General features: G+C 41.8%; 1 protein-coding gene across 37 annotated transcripts in view; it reads right to left on the minus strand.

Annotated features, from left to right (window-relative positions):
* The window catches only part of ZBTB20 (zinc finger and BTB domain containing 20), a 621,054-nt gene that overhangs the window by 15,604 nt on the left and 593,334 nt on the right, over positions 1-12,116 (minus strand). For 35 of the 37 annotated variants that reach the window (XM_025199647.1, XM_025199650.1, XM_025199644.1 and 32 more), the window contains one exon: positions 11,184-11,306. The exons of the other annotated variants lie outside the window; for them this stretch is intronic. In XM_025199647.1, the coding sequence (XP_025055432.1) occupies positions 11,184-11,214 (31 nt within the window). In that variant the 5' untranslated portion in view covers positions 11,215-11,306. The remainder of the gene's footprint in view (positions 1-11,183; positions 11,307-12,116) is intronic. 37 annotated transcript variants of the gene reach the window in all.

The raw sequence follows: 12,116 nt of genomic DNA on the forward strand, positions 1-12,116 counted from the left end.
GAAAATGCCTTTTTTCTTTTTGCCGAACATTTTTAAATTTATCCCTGCCCCCCCATTCTGCACTGGATGAAAGTGAGACCCCCACAAAATCCAGAAGGAGAACATTTCACCCCCTCCCCCCTGCTCGCCTACATAGCTAATACTGTCATTCAGCAATTGTGTGGGGTGTGGGAAACCCAAGCAGAATAGATTCTTGAATGTGAATCTGAGTTTCCCATATCCCAGAGAGCATTTGAACCATAAGGCAACAAGCTTTTCCAGAGTGGGCTTCTCTCAGTGTCTTCTGATGGAGTTGTTCCACTTTCTACAAGTAACAATACCTTCACTGGAACAAGGTCTTGAACCTGTTTCTCCCACATCTCAGGGAAGTGTTTTCTCTACCAACCTACCAGATCTGTTTCTCTGTCACACTTTTTGCAGTTTTCACTTTGTGTACATAAATAACCATACATTTAGGGATGTGGGGGACTTATGCTCAAGTCCTGGCTCTAATAAACATTTAATTGTTTATGGAAAGTGAATGAGATCCAAGAGGAGAGAGAGGCTGACTCCCTATAAAAACCAGATGGTCTGAGCATTCACCTGGAATGTGGGAGTTTCAGGTTGAAGTCCCTGATTTGAATCAGTTGGATTTGAACAGGACAACTTCTACATCCCAGGGCATTGCCCTCCCATCAAACTACTGGTTATTCTAAGGCAGGATTCTGTCTTTGTCTTTCTCTGAATGCGACAAACCCTTTCTACCCAAACGGATACATAGGTACCCACAATAAAATGTTCAGTTTTGACAAAGCAACATTTTTCAGTGAGAAGCCATTTTGCTGAATAATTTCTGAATAGCTCTACAGAACACACATCAAAAGAATTACACACATCACCAGTATCTCAGCCTAAATGAGTGCGAGTGAGAAGACCTGCCAGTGAAGTATCTGTATGTATGAATGCCTCTGCATGAATACGAATAACTTCAATTTCAAAAGACAACCAAGATATCCTGGGGAAACCTTGGGAAAACCATGAAGATATTCTCTCTTGGTTTGTCTGCTGAACAATAGATATAGCCATAGCAAGCCAGGGAAAAGACATCCCAGAAGCCTGAAATCAAATGACTTGCCCCACTGCTGAACAAAATGATTAATAAAATCTAGCCCTACAAAAAAACAACAAACAGTAACACTATCTCTACAGATGCACTGGCTACAGGCATAGACCTGAATCAAATCCCATCTCCATGCAGCACCTCCCGCCATATGAAGAAATCCGAGTTCAGACTCAACTTTTGGGGATTTCCCTTCCCTCTACAATGTACCCAGTCAAAAACCCAAGGACACCGCAGTGCAGGCCTGACTCTAAAGCAAATGTTTCACAGCTCCCAAGAAATACATAGAAGGATGCATACTACATGGGAAAGCAAGAAAGTGTATCAATTCTGTGCCATCCTAGTTAAGTGGAGGGAAACTATGCTTTAATAGAGGCACACACTCACCGACTTGTCACTTCATAGAGTGCCTGGCACAGGGGAAAAGACTGCTGTCTCCATCTCTTCCCAGGCCTGCCACTCTTCTAAAGTTAAGACAGTGGGAAACCTTTCTATGTAATTCAAGCAGCCTTTGTTAAGCACTCCTTTTTTGCCTGGCAAATGTCAGTACAGAGATCCCAATGGACTCATTCTGAGAAACTACTGTAGGAGGGTTTTGTCCTCTTTCTGTGAAAGCTAGTTCTGATTGGAGGGATATTCAGAAACCATATAGGAAAGAAAGGGTGTGAAAATTCAAAAGCCATTCTTACCCAGATGGGCAATGAATAGGCATTTGGCCCATTCAGAAAAAGAAAAAAAGACAACTTTGTACAGATCATGCACATTTACAGTCCTCCTGGGATGCAATATGGAGCTGGCATGGCATGAAGGTGAAATGTTTTACTGTGCACGTCTGAAAAATGCTTCAATATGCAAATACACTGATTACACTGTCAGGCTATTCACAGAAGTATGCATGGAATTCATCCTAGACGGGTATGAAGGAGCAAAACATGGATGGGAAAGGGGAGGACTTTCGTTCTTGTAATAGATGACTGAGTTCTTAGTTTAGCACTTTCCTGAATCCCAGTCCATGCCGTCCTGCTGGCCTTTCGCTGTGGGTGTCCAAAAAGAAGCAGGATTTTAGCATGAGAATAACAAATGAGAGACACAGGGGTATAGTAGTGAAGGGGAAAGCAACAGCTGAAGAAAAGAGCAGGCAGCAGTATGAAACATGGAAGGAAATGAGAAGATGCTGAACTGCAGAGCAATTTTAAATGTGGCTTTATGTGTGCAAAGAAACATCGTATTGGAATTGAAGAACTTGGTGCTATTGGCTAATGACTAATACAGCTTAACTTGAATGCAGACAATGATCCCTTCAAACATTCAATAACAGGTCAGCTATTGAGAAGTGGTGCTGAAGACTGTAAGACCACAAATTAGTGTTTTACTAAGTTTCCTTCTTATGGCCACTAGGTGTCCTCATTTGCAAAGTAAATGCCTGATCCTTTCAGGCTAACTGAAGGGTATCACAGAAATGGATTTTCCATAGTGTGCTCCAAAATCATAGCATCTCAAAGCTTATTTCAAAGTAATGACTGAACACTACGAAATGTGCAGTGACTAGGTAGTCACAGAAGCCAAAGTAACACAGTAGTAGCTCGGTACACTGCCTGGTACCTCAAATCCTTTCTGAGTCAAAGAAGGAATAGCAGCCAGAGACCAGCTTTCTCTCAGACTCTTTTTTTTAAATCACCCTATGGGATCTCTAGTGAGGATAACCAATTGAGTGGAAGAGAAGAGCCCTGTCTTATTTTCTCACCTAAAGGACAAAATGTAAAATAATCTTACATCCTTGAAAGTTTTTCTCTGCTGGATTCAGTTTTTGCCTGAATTTTCCCCAGAAACAAAGGGAGAAGTGATTGAACACTTGTGCATCTGATATTTATATAGTGCAAACTAGACCCGGTTAAAGACCATGACCTATTCCAAATGCCCAGGTCCAAGCCTCCAGTCTGAATTTTGATCTTGGACCTGGACAGGGATTCTCATTCCCACCCCAACACGAGGAGTAGAATTGTAGGGCTGACCTAATCCCAAACGGAGAAGGTTCCAAGATTGCACAAAGCCCTCTATCCTTGTGGGGCACATCTTCTTCACTGTGGCTCTCAGAAGAGGCAATTATGGACTCCAGCCCCGGCCTTCTGATGTGGGGGATGTTTACACTGTGGAGGCAGAGAATTCAGTTCATGCTTCTGAGGGTGAAGTTACATGCCACACTAAAAACATACTAAATCAGTGGGACTGTTAAGTGGTGTTAAAATGAGAACGTTCTTTGAGCAGTCACATGCTAAGCGTTAATACTATTTTTTTGCCTGCACTAGGGCAGGAGCGTGGCTTGGAGCCAGGACAGCTGGGCTCTATCCCTGCTCTAGGATGGGAGTGGGGGGGAAGGCTGGGAGTGGTGCATCCTAGGATGCTAGAGGACTGCAAATTGCTCCTTTTATCTTCATGGAGCAGGCTGAAATTACCCTAACATAAGCTAGGTAGCACAGCCCTGAGTTAACACTCCTCTGAAATGGCGCAATGTTGAGACATGCAGAGGGCACTGAGAATGAGTTAACAAGCTTTAATGTGCAGAGGTTTGCATTTTAAGTGTCCTTAGAATAAGTATAACATGTAGCTTCATCCTGATGTAATAAGCCCCACTCATCAACTCCTGTTCCATGCATGTTGACTCTGTAAATGGAAATGGATATCCTGGTGGCACCTCGTGTGGCTACCCCTCCGCCTGTAGGAAACCTTGATCTTCAGGGGGTACCAACAGCACCCCTGAGAGTGCCCTCACTGCCTCATCTTTGGGGTGAATGTGGGTGGAGTGGGTGGGCAGGGATTATAGCCTCCATGGAGTGACTGACTACACTACCACTGTGATCGAGACATAACCTGGGACTCCTCGTTTTTGAAGATACTGGTTCAAAAAGATACTGGTTGATTTAGAGGGGTGCTCAGTACAACACAAATGTCTTCAAATTCCACTGAAGCCATAAAGAGGCTCCAGAAAAAGCTTTCTGCAAGTCAGTACTTTTCTAGAAATGTCACACTGGATAAATTGCTGTGCCTATGCAATTTTTTTTTTTTTTACTTCTCTGTGGAGAATGTGGAAAATTGTTGTATTATTTTTATGGGAAAAATGTGTGACTCAGTTTCCCTGTTCACTTTTGTGCTGTAACCTATTAAGTCTGAAATTTCTTTCCTGTGTTGGAAGAATAACAGATGAGCACTGGTCACGTAGTTATGTCTGGGTTGTTACAAATGAACTATCAAGTAGTGTCAACCTACAAATGGAGTTACCTAGGATATACAATACAAGACTAATGACTGGCAGTCAGATGTAACAAAGCATGTAGAAACAGTATGAGTAGAGTTTGAAACAAAGAAGTGAAGGGTCAACAGGCAGTAATAAGAACTCTTTTCCCAGTGTAATAGGAAAGAGAGAATCGTGGATATTTTAAGACTAGGCAGGTAGGATTTGTTGTCAGTGTGAACATGTGTGTAAGCTTAGCTTTTCCATTTTCAACCAAAGACACTAAAATACTGCACTCCCATTGACTTACAAAAGCTGTCTTGTTTCAAAAAAGCTGTTCTATGTCACTGCAAAGACATACGGTTGCCTTACCCTCTATGTGGTACTTCCCTGAAGTGACCAAACTTAATGGGACCTAGTGGAAGTACTACAGCAAGAAACAAGAGGTGCTAAAGCCAGAGCTACAGTCTTTTGGCTATTAGTCACAGGACTCGCCTTAAAAAACTGGAACCTCTGGGCCTAGTGCTAAGAAAGCAACACACAATGAAAGACTATGCAAAGGTCAAAGGCAAAAAAATGCCCTATGGGACCGTGACACATTCATGTTCACAATGTTCAAACACCAACTTTCTACTCAGAATGGAGTGTAATCTGGTGGCTAGGGCAGGAGACAGAGTTAGGATTCCAGAGTCCTTGTGGGTGAGTGGCCCAGATACCAGCTCCTCTAGGCCTTAGGAGGTGTAGTCACCTTCTGTTGCTGCAGCATGGCTGAAGCCCAGAATAACCACCTTTTCTTTGCCCATTGTTGTTCCCTGCAACCAGAATCTGCCATCTGACATTTAAGGACCGGGTCTAGAACTTCAGTCTTTTGACCACTGTGGGAGTCCAGCAATCCTGAGTTCTGGCTTACAGAGGGACAACTGCAGAACCGCTTCTATAGCCATAGCTACCTTCTTATCTTTGCAGATTACACACAGTACTTCTCTAATCATAAACAGAGAGAGGCACTTAGCCATGTTAGTCTGAAGTCAAGCAAAAGGCAGGGGAGGGATGCACCTTATGGACTAATTAGAGATGCATAAGCTTTCATGGGTAAAAGCTCATTTCTCTAATCATAGAGATATAAGGTTAGAAGCATAAGAGCTGACTTCATTTTTTGCCAGTGGGTGCTGGCAGGTTAAAAAACAAACTGGCACTTGACTTCTGACTAGGCACACTGCAGCGCCAAGCCCCATGCATGGCCAGAAAAGGCAGCATGTTATTTTAACATGGCTCTGCAGAACCTGTAAAGACTGGACATTTTAGTGGGACTTTTTGGCACTTTTATCTAACAGCTGATTAAATCAGTGTTAGCTAAAAGTGCCAAAAAGCCCTGCTAAATCTCCACACCTTGACAGACACTGCAGAGCTAGGTTGAAGTAATGCGCTGCTTCTTTAAGTAAAGTGTCGGGGTTTTTCAGTAAAATGCCTGAGCCCTAGAGCACCCATGGAGTTGGTGTCTAGGCTAGAAGGGTCCCTCAGAGCCCAGAACCCATCCCCTTCACTGATCATCCCTAACAGCTGGTTTTCTAAACTGGTCTTAAAAACCTCCAGAAAGGGGAACTTCTCCATTTCCCTCGGGAGCTTTTCCCAGAGCTTCACCATCTTTAGAGTTAGAAAGCTTTTCTTAATCTCTAACCTATATCTCCCATGATACAAATTATGCTGATGACTTTTTGTCCTACCCTCTCAGTGGACACGGAGGACAATTGATCATTGTCATTCCTATAGCAACCTTTTATATTTTGGGAGACACTTATTATGTTCCTCTCAGTCTCTTAAAGAAAAGAAATCCAATTTTTTTCAGCTTCTCCTCACAGGTCATGCTTTCTTATCATTCTTGTTACTAAATCTACTGAACCTAAATCTACCTAATATTTCTTAAACTGTGGGGCTCAAAAGTGGACACAGTATTTTGGCTGAAAGTCACAACAGTAAGGGGTAGAGGTAGAGGAGAATCATTGTTGCTGAGTCTAATACACACCACTCCTGTTAATACAGTGCAATTGGTAATTTTGTCTTTTTTACCATTCCCCCAAAACAGAAATTCTATGGGTTTAATAAAAACATATTTTTGACTGAAAAGGAGATATATTTTTGAGTGAAAACCACAATATTTGCATATATTTTACTTCAGTTCAGCCAAAGTTCAGCATTTGTATCAAATCATGTGAACACTCTGGTAGTCCCAAGTGTTGAGGAGGAGCCAGGTCACTTTCTAAATATTTTGAAATTTGTGAAAGAAATGATTTAGAACTGAAGTAAATGACAACATTCCTCCCCCCCAAATAATATTTCAGCAAAATGTTTGTAAGTTATCCTCTTGGCACTGATTGAAAAAGTACAACTCTGTGAGATAAAGACCAGTTCCAGGGTAAAACTTTTCCCTTTTCAAAACTGTTCTTAGTTTTGCCAGGATTTACCATCCATCCATCCATCCATCCATCCATCCGCTTAGCCTTTCTTATCTGTCTTTGGGTCCTATGACTATAGTACCTGCATGCTTCAGAATTTGTAATGTTTTTATCCTTGTAACAAACCTAAGAAGTGGGGGGATGTGTTGTTATTCCCATTCTGCTTTGCTTTCTTTGACTTAGTCTTAAGGTTACAGTAATGGCAGATCATAAGAGTCTGTGTATTAATGTTCTTTCAGGACTCAAGTAAGGTGCCATCTAGTAAATAGAACAGGATCTGGACCTAAGTGGTTTGCCCAAGGTTATACAGGATATCCATGATAGAACAGAGATCGCAACTGAGGTTTTCTGGTTCCAGGCATATATTATAACCACAGAGAGCCATCCTTCCTCTCCATAGAGCAGATAGGCTGTATTTTCTCCCATTTTACCTTCCACTGACTTCAACTAAGTTACACTAAAATAAAACTAGAGTAAATACTGCAGGATATCCAATGCTTTTATATACATAACTAGAAATATACTAGGGCACTACTTATTGAGCCAAAGATAGTGGGAGAATTTCCTGTCACTCAAGGAAATGATTTGTATTCTGGGAGATCCTGGAGATGGCTGAGTTTACCAGTGTTCTGAATGAGCTCAGGAGAGAGGTCTGCCAGGGCTGTGTCAAGTCGATCCTCATGGATATATGACCTCCTTGAAAGAAGGCTGTGTAGGAAAAAACTGGTAGGGAGCTTCAGGAACAGGGAGGAACATTTGTATCCTCTGCAGGAGATCTGACCAGGCGTGCCCCTTGCTTTCTGTTGCTTTAAAGGTTTGCTGGAGTTTTCACCTAATCATCTGCTCGAACATCTTGAAAATCAGTATCTCTTTCTACAATATCTATCCAAAACAAACACCAGATGACACTACACGAGTTGCCCTAACCCTACCAGATTGTTGCTAGAATCAAAATATGTAGCAGTCTACAGCTAACAGGAAGTACTGTATTTTTACAAGCATAATGGCCACTAATGTGGCAATTACACACTGTATGCAAGAAAGTATTACTACATGATGAAAGCCACCACATTTCAGAGATTTCCCAGTCCCAAAACTACAACTATCTGAAAGGGGCAAAGATAGCCTCACCTCCTTATCATTCTTAAAGATCAAGACTTTTAGAGATTCTCCCTAGATAACATGCAACAACTGCACTGACCCCTGTTGTTCCACCTTTCCCCTGACAGCTTTGTTTAAAAGCTTTTACTTGTATTTTATGAAATAAGACTTTTCTCCAAACCAGTGGACCCCTTCCTTGAGCAAACTGACATGCACAGGTAAGTTTTACTACTTGTCCAGTGATGAAGAACCCATTTTACACCTAAGCAAAAGCTAAAGACAGGCGTTCCTCAAGTAAAATGGTTCAGTGTGCAGAATCTGAATGTCCTACTGCCAGCAGTTACAAATCCCTAGTGCTGGGGACAGCACCTTCTATTTTAGCCCATGAGCTATAGGAGCAGCTATTGAGGTATTGGCCAGTGTCCACCTGCAGGATGTGAAGAGGATTCTGCCTCTCCTGTTCTTCTGATCTTCTCCTGTTCTGTGAGGTAGTCCTGGGTATAGCCTACTCACTTGTGACTCAGTTTCCACATGTACAGAATGGGCATAATTCTATTGCCCCTGTCCTGGGGGAAGAGGGGTGGGGGCACAAGTTCGAAACTAATCTTTGCAAGTTGCTTTGGAGTTCCAAGGACCAAGTATTAGCTCCACTGATTCCTTTAGATGTTTCTTTTCCAGGCCAGCAGAAATGAAACCTTCTGCTTGTACATCTGTAAGTGCCCACATTCCTCCACACATCTCTTGATGCTACACCCTACTTAAGTCTGTAAAACACTAATTAAGTTGCAGCTCCCATTTTCTGCACCTTGGTGACCAAAGGCTTAAATGTACCATGACATGTTCAGATATTTTTAGGTTAAAAGGTTTATTTCTGTTATAAGAAAGAGGATTTAGCTTTTCCACTTTCTCTTTAGATATGTGGACTTTGGTATTTTAGGAACGTATTTTAGATGCAAGACAGCAGATTGATAGGAAGTCCATGTAGCTCAGTATCCTGCTTAGTGGGGACTTAGGGACTTTCATTTGTAACAGTTCACTGAAATTCAGAGGAGAATTTTCAGGGTGCATCTGTGCTGCTACTGCTTTGGGTAAAGCCTGACATACTCATAGGGAGCTGCACAACTAAGGGAGAGTGTTTGTCCTGTACATGATTTCCATGTTTGACAAACAGATGCAATTTGTTTTGCATTTTATCACCCTCCCTCCCCATCTCCAGTTGAAACATGACATGCAGAGACATGCTCAATCCTGGGCATTTTGCATGCTTATTTGTACCTCCAAGACTGAAGGAAAGCTAGATAGAAAACAGCAAGGAGTCTGGTAAGAGTTCAATATAAATCATCAAAGACCCCAGGGTCCAATCCTCAGCTGGGGAAAAAGCAGAATAGCTTCACTGAGTTCACTGGAATGGTGCCAGTTTAACTGTAGCTGAGGATCTGGCTCCCAAAGTATGTTAAAGAAAGATTAAAAGAAAAATGTTTATAAGAAAATTGCCCTCAGAAAATTAGAAAGAGACAAATACAATGGCCACACGATGGCATCATTTCCTAATGCGAGAAATCAAGCTGCTACTACCACAGTTTTCATAGTGGCACATTTTAATGGCAAAAGTGAAAACTGCTTCAACTACGTTCACTTGTTCCCAAAAACACAGGCATGAGGGATTAGATCTGCTTGCATTCAGTTCAAGTTTGGTCCAAGTTTCTTTCATCTACTGTGGTTAGTTTCAGGCTGTTTGACTCTTTAAAAATGGGTGTTTCTCTTGCTAATATTTTCCTTTACAGAGCCAATCACTATTACTCAGAGGGATTGCTGCACTTTTGGAATGATAGCCTAACAATGGCTGAACAGATAAGATGGGGCCAAGTATGTCCAGGAAGGCACTGGGAGTTCTGTTTCTGACACATAAGATTCCAGGGAAATATAAACTTCCCTTGGGATTTACCTTTTTTCTATAAGGTCTTGATGAAAGTTTATCAAAGTTCCTAAGAAATGTTTTCAATAGGCTTTCAATAGACTTTGGACCACAGCCAAAAAGTGTATCCAAAACCAAGTACCATAAGAGAGCCAAGTAGGGACTTTTCTTGGTGTTCTTTCTGCTCTTGGTTGAAGGGATCAAAGGGATCGATACCTGCTTTCAACGGAAGCACTGCTTGGATGGAAATACACCCCTGGACATCTGATGCCCATCTCCTAAGCACTTTTGGATTTGGTCTCAATTTCTTGGTTTTCCACAGGCAGGGAGAAATGGGAGGAAAATGTTATCAGTCTGAGTGTGGTTAAGCAGGTAAGTCTGAATGTCTGTGGGCTTTGGTTTAAAGGAAAATATAGATTAAAACCTCTTAAGAGAATTACCTGTTTGGAAGGTTCTATTCAAACCAGAATCCTCCACAGGGAGAGCTGGTAACAGAGGGGGCAGACAGGACCGGATGTTTTTTTAGGCAGGGATGAAATCCACAGAACAGCACACCTTTGAGAGCAAGAGATTTCTGACAGGCAGTGGAAGGTTACAGAAGAAGTGGCTGATGGGGAAAACATGGAGTGGAGATGCAGATACAAAAGCCTTGTCCAGGACTGGGAAAGGGACTTGAGCTTCTCTCCTAACCTAACATCTCAATCCAGTCCAGGACCATGGGAAAATTCTTGTTCGTGTCTGGTTATTCTTTCCACTTGTCTCTTTTATGTGTTAACAAATAGGTAATTGTTAAGTAGGAAGACTGTATGCTGTGATGAATGCTCCTGTCCAGGAATGTCATGAGAGATAGCCATCAAGGTTTGGCTTGTGGCTTTTTTACCTGGAGTCTTTTGGGGGAGGAAGGAGGAAAGTGCCCACCATTCTTCACCCTCCTGGAATGAGCACTAGAGAGGATGTGCTTTCTCAAGCGATCACAGGCACCTATTGCTAATGGTTCCTGCACAGCCCAGCAAGGAAAAGCAGTTCTGTGCATCCCTCAGTCCCACTGTGGCTGTTCAGAAGCTGCTTACCACCATGATATATGGTCCTAGACTGTAAGTGGCAAATGCTCAGTAGAAGACATGGTTTTGTTTCTGAAGATGATGAAGCAATTTTGGCCCACAGCTAAATATTTGCAGCCACCCTCAAAAGGTGTGCTTATAAAATCACCTATTCTTTTCTTTTTTTGAAGGGGTGGGTGGGACAGGAATGAGAAATTTATGGGACAAGAACCTTAAATAGTAAAAACAGTTGTAGACTCTTGTTAGGAGTGAGGATATTATTAGGCAGCCCTGTGGCATAAGTACATATTCTGAGGAAAGGTACTGAGAAAGGGTACTGTGATACCTGAAAGCTTGCCTTGGTCTATCCCAATCATGCAGTTGGTTCAATGAAACATATGACCCACAGGAATTCTGGCTTCTTGCATATCTCCTGGACCATCATGGCAACAACGTCATCTTAACACTACTACAAGTACACATTGCAATTTTTAATATTCTAATAAAATATTTCAAAAACATACAAAAGAAGTTCTGTAATTTCAATATAAACACATTGACAAGTGCTAAGAGGTGATACAAGTACAGTGAACAACAGGTCTCATTCATGCCTCAATCATATCCTGACCATTATTTAGTCAACAGCAGCCCTTCATATATGCCTAGGTTTTCCTCTTATTTGGGTGCGTCTGCATGTGACGTTTTAATGTGCATTAGCCTAAGTGAATGCACATTAAGGGTGCATGTCTACATGTGCACGCCCTTAACGCACATAAAAAGTAGTGAATTTAGGCTATTTATGCCTAAATTTGATACCTACAAATGCAGATATCAAATTCAGGTGCAAATAGTTAAAGTGCATTCATGCATGTGTAGATGAATTAAAACACATTAACATTGTGTGTGTGGACTGACTTGGGACTAACTTTAGTCCCAAGTCAGTCCACACACACAGAGTTAACGCCCTTTAATGCCTGCATGTGTGGATGCCTACATAAACCTGCTTAATACACATTCAATTAATGCACATTAAATTTATGCACGCTTAAATTCACGTGTAGACATGCCTTTTATGTCCAATGCCGGCTCTAACCTCCTTAGGAAGACTCACTGGTATCACAACGCAAAATACTCGTATCAGAGTCAATATGGCTGCATGAGTATCCAGGAATCTGTGGGGAGAACTCACCCTCTTTGTTTTTATTTCCTTCATTGCGCTCCTTTTCACACAAAAATTGCTACTTTGTGTCTGTCTCTATCTGGGTAACATCAATAAATT

The sequence above is a fragment of the Alligator sinensis genome, unplaced genomic scaffold (assembly GCF_000455745.1).
Source record: "Alligator sinensis unplaced genomic scaffold, ASM45574v1 scaffold343_1, whole genome shotgun sequence".
Lineage (NCBI taxonomy): Eukaryota > Metazoa > Chordata > Crocodylia > Alligatoridae > Alligator > Alligator sinensis.